The sequence below is a fragment of the Meles meles genome, chromosome 2 (genome assembly GCF_922984935.1).
Source record: "Meles meles chromosome 2, mMelMel3.1 paternal haplotype, whole genome shotgun sequence".
NCBI classification, from domain to species: Eukaryota; Metazoa; Chordata; class Mammalia; order Carnivora; family Mustelidae; genus Meles; species Meles meles.
Window position 1 is genome coordinate 84,111,562 of NC_060067.1, and position 16,312 is coordinate 84,127,873.

The 16,312-nt window shown below is 35.3% G+C and overlaps 1 protein-coding gene across 8 annotated transcripts in view; it reads right to left on the reverse strand.

Annotated features, from left to right (window-relative positions):
- Positions 1-16,312, reverse strand: part of LARP1B (La ribonucleoprotein 1B) — a 143,527-nt gene that overhangs the window by 56,634 nt on the left and 70,581 nt on the right. For all 8 annotated transcript variants that reach the window (XR_006816468.1, XM_045991221.1, XM_045991211.1 and 5 more), the window contains one exon: positions 1,115-1,238. Coding sequence is in view for 7 of the 8 variants with exons in the window: in XM_045991221.1 (XP_045847177.1) it covers positions 1,115-1,238 (124 nt within the window). In the remaining variant the exon portion in view is untranslated. The remainder of the gene's footprint in view (positions 1-1,114; positions 1,239-16,312) is intronic.

A 16,312-nucleotide genomic window follows, 5' to 3' on the forward strand; every position in this document is an offset into this window, starting at 1 on the left:
TAGTTAGAGAAAATTCAGGACCAGAAAACAGACTGAATGAAACTGAGGTGATGCAATCAGCAAAACCCAGAATGTGAGACATTCTACAGGGCAACCCAGTTCCTTCAACAATAAGTTGCAAGGAAAGAAATTACTTTGAACCTATAGATTAAAAAAGACATATCAATCTTGGGATGTTCAAATTCAAATGGATCCCAATTTTTTTAAGTGATAATTGAGGAAAAGTGAGTACTAACTAGATATTTGATATTAAGGCATTAATATTAATTTTAGCTGTGATAATGGTATATGTTATTTATGTGTTTAAAAGAGTTCTTTTTAAGGACACATACATAAATATGTAGGAATGTAAAAATATTAACAATAATCAGAAGTTTGCTTCAAAATTATCTAGTGGGAGTAAAGACAATGAGTGGAGCTAAGATGAAACAAAATTGTTTATGAAATTAGTAGCAAATGGATGCATGGGGGTTTCATTACATTACACAATTTGTTTTATTTTGGCATATATTTGCAGCTTTCCAAATTAAAAGTTTTTCTTTAACCTACCTTCATGAAAAACTATAACAAAACCACTTACACGTGCCTGAAAATGTCAGATTCAATTTATGTATCTCCCAAATGTATTTATATGTTCACACTAAGCTAAGGCCTTAGGACAAAAGAATGATGTTAGTTGTATATTTTAGGGAATCAGCAAGTCAGTGAAAAATTTCATTTCAAAAAGAGAAACATTTCCAGCAACCTCAAAATCAAATGAGACACATAAAGAACCAACCAATCCTGCTTGCTTTTCAGTAAGCATTTGGGTTTGAGCGTGATGTGGTGTTACAACAGATGACTCCTACATCACTATGTGATCACCTGCCTGTTCAACAGAAGTTAAGCTGGGATTATACTGTGAGGCTGACTTACCAAATTTACTGTCTGTACAAGTCTCTAAAATGTTTTGAAGTTTGCCAAAGGATAAGTAACAGCTGAGTTTTAAAATTCTAGTCTTTTTCCAGATACCTAAACGTTTTCCACAGATAGAAAAGCAGCAAACTTAGAAAACAATTTAGAAGTGCTTTAATACTCTTCAGAAACTATTACACACAAAAGCAGATTTACATACCTTGCCTGGACTGTGAAGGTGCTACACGAGCTTCTTGATTTGGCTCAAAAGGAAGTTCAGGTGTTAGGTTTTCAAACTGCTCTTTACTAATGAGATTTAGCTTCTTAAAGTTCTCAACTTCTTGCTGAAGTAGAATGGAGGAATCTAATTACTCAACTGGCTAGGAGAGTGACCAACAAACAATAATTGTTACCAATCTCAAAAACTGAGTTTAACTACAACAGAAAAAATGTCCTAATAAAGAATCTAGCATTATACTTATTAACAATTAATGTTTAGACTCTAAAAGAGGCACAGAGACCCCCCAAAATATTATGAATATTACATAATTAAAATACATTATAAGAGCACATATTCTAAATCATTCATTATTTGTTGAGTATTTACACACAAGTTCACTAGGGTATTATAGAGGTTACAAAGTAATCTAATAATGTATGTTCCCTACCTTTAAGAAATTTACAAGTTAGATGGAAAAAAAGAAGGGTACACAGAAAAATTAGTAATATTAGGCAGCATATGAAAAATGGTAATATTTGGTATAAGAATTGAGATCATCAGGGAAGCATTACAGAAGAGATGGATAATAATGAGAAATTCAGATGAGAAGCTTAGAATAAAGAATCATTTATTAGAAAATAATTCAGTTAAAGAGAAAATCTATATAGAATCAGTGGCAAAAAGGCCTGATATGGAAATGTGAGAAAGCTATGAGAAGACCTTTATACCAGGCCAAGAAGTTTTCACTTCATTTTCTAGTAATAGGAAACATGTGATGAAAAATAAATCTAGATGGCCCTGGAGGTTCATTTCCAACCCCCATTTATAAGGTTAGAAGCAAGAAGGCTTAGTAGGTCTGAGTGTTTTGAGCTTGAAGGAAGAACAGGCCATCTTGGGCTGCCTCTTGGGCTGCTGAAGCTTCCCCTTTCTAACGACTGTTATTTAGATGTTCTCTGCCCTGACCTACATATTAGAGAGGATTACAAAGTAGAGGCCAGTCTTTAATGTAAGGTCATTTGGCCATGGTACATGAGGACCATTGATGCCTGGACTAAGCTGTGAAATAAAAAAGGAGTTTGAGAGATTCCCTGCGCTCTACTACTTTTTGTTAAGTTTCTGCCATTAAACCCTATATCACACCTACATCACTCAGTGTGAATGGGTCCATGACCCATTACAGAACAACATCCAAAGAGGGATGAGGGAGAGGGAGAACTTCAGGCAGACTCTGGTGCTGATGTGGGACTTGATCTCATGACCCAGAGATCATGACCTGAGCTAAAACGAAGAGTCAGGATGCTCAACTGACTGAGGTACCCAGGCACCCCAAAGAACACATTTTATTGAATGTTCACTAGAATTGGAATTGTTGAAAAGGGTGATATGCTTCAACTTTCATACAAAATGCCAAATAATGTTTTCACAGTGGTTGTACCTATTTCTATTCCCACTAGCAGTATATATTGCTCTACATCCTCACCAACATTTGGTATTGTCAGTTTAAAAAAATACGTAGTCATTCTAAAAAGGACCAAACTATGGATATACCTACACAACAACCTGATGGACCTCAAGAGCATTAATGATTAAAAAATATCAATCTCTGTGAATCGCCAGGTCTGTACCCCTGGGGATAAAAATACATTATATGTTTATTAAAAAAAAAAAATTTGGAAGGGGAGGCGAACCATAAGAGACTATGGACTCTGAAAAACAACCTGAGGATTTTGAAGGGTCAGGGGTGGGAGGTTGGGGGAACAGGTGGTGGGTAATGGGGAGGGCACGTTTTGCATGGAGCACTGGGTGTTGTGCAAAAAGAATGAATACTGTTACGCTGAAAAAATAAATAAAATGGAAAAAAAAAATCAATCTCAGGGCGCCTGAGTAGCTCAGTTGAGCGTCTGCTTCAGCTCAGGTCATGATCCCAGGGTACTGTGATGGAGTCCCGCATCAGGCTCCCTACTTGGCAGGGAGTCTGCTTCTCCCTCTGCCCCTCCCTCTGGTTGCACTCTCTCTTCTCTCTCTCAACATGGACAGGATTGGAGAAGATTATGCTGAGTGAAGTAAATTAAGCAGAGAAAGTCAATTATCATATGGTTTCACTTACTTGTGGAGCATAAAGAATAACACTGAGGACATTAGGAGAAAGAAAGAAAAGGTGAATTGGGGTAAATTGGTGGAGGAGATGAAGCATGAGAGACTGTGGACTCTGAGAAACAAACTGAGGGTTTTGGAGCAGAGGGGTCAGGGGGTGGGTGAGCCTGGTGGTGGATATTAAGGAGGGCATGGATTGCATGGAGCACTGGGTGTGATGCATAAACAATGAATCCGGGAACACTGAAAAAATAAAATTTAAAAATAAAATCTTTTAAAAATACATCAATCTCAAAGGTCACATGCTTCACATGCTCTTTGATTCTATTTATAGAACATTAGCCAAATGACAAAATTATAGGGTTGGAGAACAGATTAGTGGTGACCAGAGGTTAGGAACAATGGAGGAGAGACCCATGAATATGAGTCTTACACAGCTCAAGGGAGAGCCATGTGGTGATAAAATAGTTCAGTGTCTTGACTGTGATGGTAGTTACATGCATCTACACATGTGATAAAGTAACATAAAACTAGACACACATGAGGCACTTGGGTGGCTCAGTTAAGCATCTGCCTTAGGCTTAGGTCATGATCCCGGGGTCCTGGAATCAAGCCCACATCAGGCTCCCTGCTTGCTAGAAGGGAGCCTGCTTCTCCCTCTCCTCCCTGCTTGTGATCTCTCTCACTCTGTCTCTCTCTCTCAAATAATAAAATCTTTAAAAAAAAATTAGACACACACATCTGTGGTAAGAAATGTCAATATCCTGGCTTTAATATTGTGCTTCAATTATGTAAGATATAAACTTTGGAGGGAACTGGGTGAAGCATACACTGGACCTCTCTGTACCATATTTCCAACATCCTGGAACTCAATATCTCAAAATAAAAATTCAAAACTTTAAATATATAGCCACTCTGGTAGATCTATATGTAATCACATTATGGTTTTAATTTGCATCTTTCTGATTACTTAATACTTCTAAGAACATTTAATATATTTTATTTGGATTATTCAATTCTATTACTCATACTCATTTTTTTAAAAGAGTTTATTTATTTGAGAGAGAGAAAGATACAGAGACAGTACAAATGGGGGTGGGCAGGGAGAAGGAGAAAAAAGCTCCCCACTGAGCAGGGAGCCGAATGCAGGGCTCCATCCCGGGACCCTGAGCCAAAGGCAGAGGCTTTACTGACTGAGCTACCCAGATGCCCCCAATTCTATTACTCATTTTTCTGCAGATTTCTTTCTCTTACTGATTTATGAGACCTCTTTATAAAATGTTGAAAATGTATTTTTACACTCTGTGGAAGAAGGAATTTGCCTTTTCACTCTCTCATGGTGTCTTTTGGTGAAAAAAAGTTTTTAATGTAGTGTATTTTATAAGTCATTTCCTTCATTCTGTAATTTCCTTATTAAGAAATCTTTCCCCTTTTGGTCTCCTCTTGTACTGTTGCTGGGAATGAAACTGGTGCAACTCTGGAAAACAGTATGGAGGTTCCTCAAAAAGTTAAACCTGGAACTACCCTATGATCCAGAAATTCCACTAGGTATTTACCCAAAGGATACAAAAATACATATTTGAAAGCATACATGCAACCCGATGTTTACAGCAGCATTATCAACAATAGCCAAACTATGGGAAAAGCCCAAACGTTCATCAAGTGATGAATGCATAAAGCAAAGGTGGTTAATATACATACAGTGGACTACTACTCAGCCATAAAAAAGAATGAAATCTTGCTATTTGCAATAAGATGGATGGAGCTGGAGTGTAGAATGCTAAGCGAAATAAGTCAGAGAAAGACAAATATCATATACTTTCACTCATATGCGACTTTAAGAAACAAAGCAGATGAACATAGGGTAAGGAGGAAAAAAGAAGAAAAAAAAAGAAGAAGAAGAAGAGGAGGAAAACAAACCACCAGAGACTCCTAATGATAGTGAACAAACTGACGGTTGATGGAGGGAGGTGATTGGGGGTGGGCTGGATGAGTGATGTGTATTAAGGAGGGCACTTGTGATGAGCACTGGGTATTGTATGTAAGTGCTGAATCACTGAATTCTCCTGAAACCAATATTGCATTGTATGTAACTAACTAGAATTTAAATAAAAATTTCAAGGGGCACCTGGGTGGCTCAGTGGGTTAAAGCCTCTGCCTTCAGCTCAGGTCATGATCCCAGTGTCCTGGGATTGAGCCCCACGTCAGGCTCTCTGCTCAGTGGAGAGCCTGCTTCCCTTCCTCTCTCTCTCTGCCTGCCTCTCTGCCTACTTGTGGTCTCTGTCTGTCAAACAGATAAATAAAATCTTAAAAAAAAAAAAGTTTTCAAAATAAATAAAAATTTTTAAAAAGGAAATCTTTCCCCTTTCTACAAATGCTATACCTGCTCTTTATAATTTTTTATCTGATTATGAAATTAATGTATTCTATATTTAAAAATTTGAGGAGCATAAGGGAATAAAAGCAAAAGGCAATACACACACACACAGCTTTTCCGACTCAAATACCATACAGTATCTCATCTTCTAGAAATATTATTTTGCCTTTCACATTTAGAATCACAATATATGTAGAAATGATTCTTTGCATATGGTAGGAGATAAGGGTCAATGTGTACTTGAAAAAAATGTGTATTCTGCAGATGTTGATGCAGTATTTCATCAATTAAACAGTTTCTTAACTGTATTATTTGCATTTTCTATATCCTTACTGATTTTTTATCTTCATGCTAAATCTTGCACCTTTCTTGATAAGAAAGTTGTTTCAAAGTCTCCCATTATGATTATAAATTTGGTTTATAATCATATGCCAATTTTCATCTTATGTATTTTGATGCCATATTATTAGATGCATACACATTTAGAAGTATTATATTTTCTGTGGCAACTAAACCTTTCATACATATGAAGTGTCCCTTTTTATCTTGAATAATTCTTTTTGCTTTAAAAAATCCACTTTATCAATAGAGTTACATCAGCTTTGTTGTGTTTATTGTCAATAATTTATTCAAATCTACAAAAAGCTTATCCTTTACATTGTTCTTCATTCTTTTCTGTATCTTCAAGCTTCCTTCTGGAATCATTTTGAAATCATTTTCAAAATCTTTTGACTGTATCTCCTATGCCTAAAATCTCCTTTTAATATTTTCTTTAAAGCAGATCTGCTGAAAACAAATTGCTCAGTTTTCACATGACTGAAATTATTTTACCTTCATTTTTAAACAAATTCATTGAGATATAACTCATATACCATAAAGTTTGCCTATATAAGTATATGATTCAATGATTTATTTACCTTTATTCCTGGACACTAGTTCCCTTTCAGTACTGCGATTATATCATCCCACTGTCTCCTGTATTCCATTATTTCTGCTGAGAAGTTAGCTGTAAGGCTTATTTTAAAACAAAAACAAAAAACAAAAAATCTGTATCTTTGGGGTGCCTGGGTGCCTCAGTTGGTTAAGTGTCTGACTCTGGTTTCAGCTCATGATCTCAGGGTCATGGGATTAAGCCGTGTCAGGCTCTGCACTCAGTGCAAAATCTGCTTGAGATTATCTCCCTCTTCCCCTGCCCTTCTCCCGCTTGTGCACACTCTCCCTCTCTCTCTCTCTAAAATAAATAAATTAATTTTAAAAATTTTCAAAATATAGCTTCTAAAGTAATCTGTCCTTTTTCTCTGGCTCTTATTATTTGTTTTCAGCAGTTTTACAATGATGGCCTTGATATGGTTTTCCTTGAATTTATACTCTTTGTGGAGTTCTTAGGACTTCTTAAATTACCCCTCAGCAGTTTTGGTAAAATGCCACCCATAATCTCTACAAATATTACTTCTGCCTTGTTCTGTCCTCTCTCTTCTGATAATCCAAGTATATGTTAGACCTTTTGACTGGATATCCTATGCCTTATACTAATTTCTATATTATCTACCCTTTTTGCTCCATGCTTCACTCTGGAGTCTTTTGACCTATCTTATAGTTTAGTAATTCTGCATTCAGCTACACTTATCTACTGTTAAGGCAACTCCCTGTGCTCAGTTATTGCACTTTTCATTTCTGGAATGTCCATTTGATTCTTTTTTAAAGATTCTAGCTCTCGGGACGCCTGGGTGGCTCAGTTGGTTGAGCGGCTGCCTTCGGCTCAGGTCATGATCCTAGCGTCCTGGGATCGAGTCCCACATCAGGCTTCTTGCTCAGCAGGGAGCCTGCTTCGCCCTCTGCCTCTGCCTGCCACTCTGTCTGCCTGTGCTCTCTCTCTCTCTCTCTGACTAATAAATAAATAAAATCTTAAAAAAAAAAAAAGATTTAAAGATTCTAGTTCTCTGCTGAAATTCTCCATTTCTTTTTTTTAAAATCATATTAACAATAGCTAACTTAAAATCTGTTTGTTAACTCTGTTATCTGCATTTCTATCAGTCTGTTTCTTGGTTCTTTTTTATTTTTCCATCACATCATCTTGTCTTCTTATATGCCTGACTATTTTTTGAGAGGCAAACATTATTACTAAAAATTTGAGGCCTAGGATATTACTTTCCTCCAGAAAGGATTTGTTTCAGTTAAGTGGCTAGTGGCATCAGAAGGTTAACTCAAAAAAAGATTAAAATTATTAGAAGCTGACCACTGAAGGCAGATCTTTTCCAGTTCACCCTACTTCCTAAAATGTAGGCCTTCAGAGTTCCCAAAGCCTGGTAGGTTTACTGGAGGTCCTCCTCCCTCTAGTTTGTGAATTCCAATTTTTGTGACCCTTGCCCCATGATTTTTTTTTTTTTTAACTCTTTTCTGCCTCTCAGTTGCTTTTTCTGGAACTGACAGATGCCTTTAAGGAAATGCAGACACTGATGCCAGTGTTATTTAGATTTCCTACTTCCAGATTTTGACCACACAATTCTTGACTATGTTATTAGTTCTGCCTTCACAAAAGTTTGTTAGTTTTTTTTAAATCAACTTTCCTAGTTGTTCTCAGCAGGAGGACTCATATGAATTAGATAATCTAACAAAACTAAATATACACTCAAATCTAATTTTTTAATAAATTTTTACCTTGCCTTGTTCTAAAAGGGGTCAAAGAGTCTCAATAATCAAATGTATAAGAAATACTTATGAACGCATGAATTACATTTCAGTGTGAGAGTAAAAAACAGGCATGTATCAGGTATGAGAGTAGAAGAGAAGAGTGATTTATCTGGAATAGATAACAATAAATGCTATCAAAGAATTATTTCCTGAGGGGATAATATTTGAACTAGATTTGCAATCTAAAGGATGAAAAGGAGTTTGGCAAGCAAACCATATTAAAAAGATACTGTAGGCAGAGGGAACAAAACATGCAATGTGGTAATGATGGAGTATAAAATTTAAGTCTGAAAGCAGTGGCATAATGAAGATAGACATATATAAAAGAGCCAAATCATGAATTATTATTTGCCAAGGAATTTGCACTTTATCTTGGAGGGGTGAGTAAAGAAGCACTGATTAGAATTAAAAATATATATATAAATGGCTAAATCTATACCTTGGAAATTTGAGGGGTTACATTCTTTTCCTTGGGATCATTTACTTTGAAAATAATGTAAGCCTGAAACTGTATCCATCATTGCAAGAACATGGAGCAAGCCTGACTGAAAATGAAATGTTAACACAGAAGAAAGCACATCAAAGACAGGCAGAAGAGAGATGCAAAATCATTTTCTTAAGTTTCAGATAAAAACTCACCTAAAAGCAACAACTGCTTCTTGGACTTCTGGTGATAAACTCCCTTATTTGCTGGGAAGAAAGAAAGAAAGGAGAAAGGAAGGAAGAAGACTACTCTGACAAGAGGAAAGCTGGAAAGGGAATAAACTAGAGCCAAGAACCTAGTGTATAAACTACATGAAAAGATGATGAAGTGCAGAACTATTGCAAGGCAGTAGGAATGGATAGGAAAGGATGGATAGGACTTAGTGACAAACTGCATGTTGGAAGTTAGAAGTTGATAAAGAGTCATGAGGCACCCAACCTACATTTAAAAATACATGAGATAAATTGGGGATAGGTTCCTCTAATTTCTTTAAATGGAGATAACACAAATGAGATACCTTAGGAACAAGAGAGATAGCTAGAAAATCTGACTGGTTATATATTGCTACATACCCCACAGACACAGGAATGACATTAGCCAAACAGTTAATGACAAAGACTTGGGAGCAGAGTCCCTTACTTGTGGAAAAGATAATACAAGATAAAGTAATAAGGGAGGAGATTAAGGACAGAAGCAGGGAAGAACATATTTAAAAAGCAAGCAAAAACTGTACACTTAAAAATGATTCAAACAGTGATATATAGATATGCTTATACATACATCTGCAATAAAAAATAGACATCCAAGAAAAAAGAGAGGCGAAAGTAGACAGTCCTGTTGTGTCATAAAGTATGGAAAAGTGCTAAACAAATGGGGACATATCAGTTGTACACAAGTCATTCTGAGAAAGCTCTAACCTGACCATATTTGAGACATTCTGAACATCAAAATGAATAATGAGAGTGGCACCTGGGCAGCTCAGTTGGTTAACCGTCCAACTCTTGGTTTGGGCTCAGGTCATGATCTCAGAGTCATGGGATCAAGCCCTAAACAGGGCCCTGCACTCAGTGGGGAGTCTACTTGAGGTTCTCTCTCTCCCTCTCCCTCTATCCCTCCCCCACATGCTCTAATATTTTTTTTAAAAAAGAATTATGACAGGAATGAAAAGGAACCCATTCTAAAGTCCATACTAAACCTAAAAATAAATAATTTAATTAATAACTCTTTTTAAATAAAAGAGTTCTTTTTTTACAGAAGAATGCAAAGTAATTAACATAAAGGGAACAAATAAAAAATTACCATCATATAATCACCATAGTAGTAATATATTTAGGCAAAAATCATCAATAAAGGCCAAAACATTGAGTGGAGACTGCTGGGAAGCAATTTCAAATTGTCACTCCAGAGATAACTTAATTAATTACAAAGGGGAAAAAGTACCTTTACAATGAATAAATATGGTACACATCTTGATAACCAAATGACCAATTCTAGACTCGACATCATTATGTCTCCTGAGGTAATGCACTGAACAGTGTACATCACCACCCAAGTAATGTTCCTGCCAAAATATTTAACCTGAAATTAATCATGTGAAAATGTCAGGCAAAGCTAAACTAAGGGAAATTTTACACAATCACTAAACTGGACGCTTCAAAAATGTCAGTGTCATGAAAAAAAAAAAAGGCTGAAGAACTCATCTAAATGAAAGAACATTAAAAAATATAATTCTAGGGGCACCTAGGTGGCTCAGTGGGTTAAGCCTCTGCCTTCAGCCCAGGTCATGATCTCAGGGTCCTGGGATCGAGCCCCGCATTGGGTTCTCTGCTTCCCCCCCCTCTCTACCTGTCTCTCTGCCTACTTGTGATCTCTCTCTCTGTCAAATAGATAAATAAAATCTGTAAAAACATATATAATTCTAAAAGCAATGTGTAATCCTTGGTTAGAGTTGGTATAAAAAAAAGTTTTAAAGGAATTATGATAATTGTGAGAAATCAAAACATGGACTCTATATATTAGATAATAGCATTCTATCAATACTAAACTTCCTCTGTTTGATAGTTATGGTTGCACAGGAGAATGAACTTGTTTTTAGGAGATACAGGATAAGAGATGTAATGATGAAGTGGTGTAATGTCTACAACTAACTCTGAAATGGTTCAGGAAAAGGCATGTATTTTACATACATCTATAAATGTATAATATAAAGAGAAAAAAAGCAAATGTGGTAAGATGTTAACAACTGTTGAATCTAGGTGAAAGGTATACTGGTGTTCATTATATTATTCTTGAAATTTTCTAAAGATTTAAACTCTCCGAAACAGGGACTTAGAGGGAATAAATGCAGATATGTATTACAGATAGAGAAACATGTCTATAACATGTATTAAAAAAAACACACTTTAATAATGTCTTTCCGAAGTATACATTTATCTACAATTCATATTGGCAAGAATAAGAAGGGTTCTCTTCAGCCAAGTTTCTGGAAAGAACCCTTGGTACAGCAACTATATCACCTCCTATTTATATCAATATGAACTGCAGTCTGGATGGTAGAAGTAGGTGAACAGTTAAGTTTTTGTTTTTGTTTTTTTAAGGATGACCATGACCTTAGAAAAAGTAAGAAGCCCGTAGAAGCAAAAATTAAAGTTGAGAATACGTCCCTTTGTGGGTCATGATCCCAGAAACCATTTATTTTCCTGGATTCTTCAAGTGAAACTTTTATATAACTACACCTATTTTTTCTCCTAATAAGTACTAGTGGGCATTCTTTTCTCTTTTGTTCCCCTCTTGTTTTTCTATACCTTAATAATTCAATAATTTTTCCAGTTTTATTCTCTTTTATACTAAATATCTTAAAATCTATATTACTGGCTTTCTTACCATGTCCAGGATTTAGAGAGAGGATTAAAGACATTTTACATGAAGAGACACCATAAAACCAATCAACATTTTCATATGTGATCCCAGTATCATTCCCTTTCAGTTTTTCCTTGTTAATGTTCCTATTTCTATCACACTGATACTCTGAACTGTTTCTCTCTCTCTCTCTTTCTTTCTTTTTTAAGATTTTATTTATTTGAGAGAGAGAAAGAGAGCACAGGAGGAGAGTGAGAGGGAGAAGCAGACTCTCTACCAAGCACGGAGCCCAACGTGGGGCTTGATTCCAGGACCCTAAAATCATGAACTGAGCCAAAGGCACTGCTTAACTGACTGAGCCACCCAGGCGCCCCTACAAATGGTTTCTTTAAAACCTCTTCCCATAAAAATAAAATAAAATAAAAATAAAAATAAAACCTCTTCCCAATTTGGCTCTTTTTCATTCTCACAAAGCCTAGAACATAATCAAGTAGTTAATGAATGTTGAAAAAAAATAATATCCCTTTGGCTCAACATTTCATTTCACCTTTATTATGAATGAGTATGTTAACTCAATTTCTGCCCTCTCCAACTCTGAGCTATCAAAATATTAAATCATATTTTGACCACACCATGTTATAAGAACTACAACTGCTCCTGATTCTAAATTCCCACATAACTTTCAAGATACTTCACAGTCTGACCCCATCACACCTACCCAAACAATGTTCAATTTCAGCAGAGTATCACTGTTAACATTTAACTTACAGAAATCTCATTTAGGGGCACCTGGGTGGCTTAGCTGATTAAGCATCTGATTCTTGGTTTCCATTCAGGTAATGACCTCACAGTGTCAGGCTCCATGATTAGTGAGCAGCCTACCTGAGATTCTCTCACCCTCTCCTTCTCCCCCTCCCCCTGTTCTCTTTCTCAAATAGACTTTTAAAAATTTTTTGATTTATACTTGTGTAGCAATAACAATAACGGTAGTTTGCCAGGAATGCAACTGCCATTCTATTCAATGAACAAATATACTAACGTAATCAAACCCTAAAATGTTAACTCACATAAGGAAAAAAAAAAACAACAAAAGGATGTATACATTTTAATAATGTTCTGATCACTAGAAAGTAAAGTGTTCAAACAAGTATAGTTACATCCAGTCCTCAAGGACCTAATTTTATATTTAAGGGTCTTTTTGTTTTTAAGTGGGCTCCATGCCTACTGTGGAATGCAATGTACCACTTGAACTCATGACCCTGAGATCAAGACATGAGCTGAGATCAAGAGTCAATTAACTGACTAAGCCACCCAAGCACCCAAAGGGCTTTAATGTTTTAAAAATAAAGTTGAGAACCATAGAGAAACAGCATTTGCATTATTTTAAAAATTAGTCTCTAAGAAGAAAGATGACCATGAACATAAAGAGCCACCAAGTTAGAATCTTCATAAATTTTCTCAAGTGCTTCAAAGAGTGAAATATTTGATCTAATCCTGCTAATAATTTATACATGATAATAATTTATACATGATAAATTTATTTATTTATTATACATGATAAATTTACATATGCACATTATGATATAGGGCTGTACTAAGCCATATACATATCTGATGGGTGATTTAAATACTTCGGCTATACTTGACTTACAACTTAAAAGGACACTAGAATCAATTCCCAAATAAAACTTAACTCTACTGTATTAGAGAATTCACATAGTTAGGTCTTCTTAGACCAATCAATACTGAACAAACTTTCTTTGCTCAACAGATAATATAAAAAAATTGCAAGCTATGTTTTTCATAAATTCTATCATTATTTGAATATTACTAAGTACATCTGATACCAGCCTAAGTGTCCTAGTGAAAATAACAACAAACTGATACAAAGTACCTATTTCTAGCATTGTACAACTATCAGTCTAAGACTGTGATTTCTGAGAAGAGAAATTTACAATGTGGATTCCACCATCATCTGAGCTCTCTTTATGGATACAATTTCCTAACCATGGCATAGGAAGCTTCAGCCCAAGGAAGGAATGGCTATCCTGCTGAGCTGAGAAGGTAGCGCTTAGCATTCCAGGAAGCTGGAGCAATGCAATCTGTGAAAAGAACACTGAAGAAGAGGGAGCTATGACCGGTAAAGGGCAGTAAGTTTGAGTAAGGTTCAGACCCCGAATGGCTAAACTACATACATGGAGGACAAGACTCCCTGAGACATATCCAAAAGTAGCTGCTATGGGGTAGAGCTAAACAGATATACTAAAGGTTCACAGTGGTAGGAAATGACAAGCATTCAAATCCAGTTAAGAATGGAGACCCCTTGTTAACCACTCAGTAACACTCACGGCACCCAGGTGAGATACATTTTAAAAATTAGGCCTTGCTATAAAACAAAGCTCACATCCTAAAGAAAGATCTACTCTAGGTCCCTAGCATTGTTTAACACAAAATTTGGCAATACATGGGTAAGACAGAGTTTAGAGGTAAAGTTCTGTCAAGCTAAAGGCTTTTCACAAATCTGACCAAACAAAGAGGAAATCAAGCCCATGCAATTCCAAGCTGGCCAGCCAACTGAACAAAAAAACCAACATTCATCAACAGAAGATGACATAATCTAATCTCTAAAGTAAAGTATTTACATGTTCCATAAAATATTTTTTTTAGATTACTAGATGTGAAAAGAAAGGAATATATAACCCTCAGTTAAGAAAAAAAAAAAAAGCACTCAATAGGAACTGTCTTCCAGATGTTGGAAATTCAGATTCAAATGTTGGACTTTAAGACAAGGACTTTAAAGCAAATATTACATATTTATGTCTGATGAACTGAAGGAAAAGATAGCCTTAATGAGTGAACAGGTAAGGAATCTCAGCAGAAAAAAAGTAAACTACAAAGAACAGAAACTGTAAAACTAAAAAGTTTGTATTCAGTGAGCTTAAAAATAGAGGGGAGATGGCAGACAAAAGATAGTGAAATTAAATACAAACTAGAAGATATAATCCAATCAGTAGGACAAAGAGAAAAAAAGGTAAGAAAACAAGAACCTCAGGATTTTTGAAACTATGAAATGGTGTAACATACATATAATTGAAATCCCAAAATTTAAAAAAAATGAATAAGAAAGAGTAGGAAGAAATAATTGCTGAAATTCTCTCAGTTTTGAAGAAAACCTTCAAATTATTGGTCTAAGAATTTCAGTTAACCCTAAACTGAATGAATTCAAATAAAGCCAGTCAGAGACAGATCACAGTAAAATTGCTGAAAATCAGTGGTAAAGTGGATATCCTGAAAGCAGCCAGACCGGGGAGGGGCGGGGGGGGGGGGGGGAGACACTTTACATACAAGGGAACAACAATACAAATAACGGTTCATTTCTCATGAGAAACAGTTTAAGGCCTTAACAGAGTATCATCTTTAAAATGCAAAATAACAACAACAATAACAAAAAATAATCTTTCAATCCAGATTCAGTATCTAGTAAAGATATCATCCAAAAATTAGTGTGAAATAAAGATATTAAAGGCATTATCAGGTAAACAAAAACTGGGATGATGTGTCAGCAGACCTGCACTAAAAGAAATGCTAGAAAGTGCTCACAGGCCAAAAGGGAAATGATAGCAGATAGAAACATAACACAGAAAGGAATTAAAAAGACTGATATAAAATACCATTATACTAAGTGAAATAAGTGAGAGAAATACAAATACCATATAATTTCACTTACATATGGAATCTAAAAAAACAAAACAAATTAATAAACAAACTAAAAGCAGAATCAGACCTATAAATACAGAGAACAAACTGATGGCTGCCACAGGAGAAGGATAGGGGAATGGGCAAAATGGGTGAAGGGGACTGGGAGATACAAGAATCTACAAGAATCCAGTTAAGGAATGAATAAGTCATGGGGATAAAAGGTTTTGCACCATAGGTAATTTGTCTATGGTACTGTAATAGTGTTGTATGACAACTGACTGTAGCTACACTTGTGGTGAGAGCAAACTGTGAGGTATAGACTTGGATCACTATGTTGTACACCTGAAACTAATGTAACATTTTGTGTCAACTATACTTGAATTTTAAAAATTTAGGTAATTTAAAAATAAATAAATTTTAAAATAAAAAAATTTAGGTAATTTAGTACTGGTGGGAAAAAAAGACTTGTTTTCTTTTCACAATTTCTTTAAAAGACAGCTGATACCTTTTGTCTTTTTTTAAGACAACTGATACTTTAAAGCAAAATAGTAATATTTTAACATGGGACTTAGAATACATGTGAAAGAATATAACAACAATAGCACAAAGGTAATGGAGTTATATTTTTGTAATTACATATTACATACTTACTTGTAAGCCTAAAAATATTAAACATTAGGTGAGAAGTAAAAAGTATAAAGTGGTACAATAATGGCTCTAAATAAATTTTGAAGTTGAGTTAACCACTAACATAAAAACTATAAAGAGACATAACTAACATTCAAAAGAGGAAATGAAATATTATATAATGTTTAACCCAAGAGGATCAAATACTTAAAGGACTCTAATACTTAAAAATTGTAAATCACATTTCTAAATAATCTATGAACAAGAGAAGAAATCACAAGGAAAATTATAAAATATTTCGACAATATGATTAACAATACAGCAGATCAAAATTTGCCAGAAGTTAAACCAAAGCTTAAGAGAAATT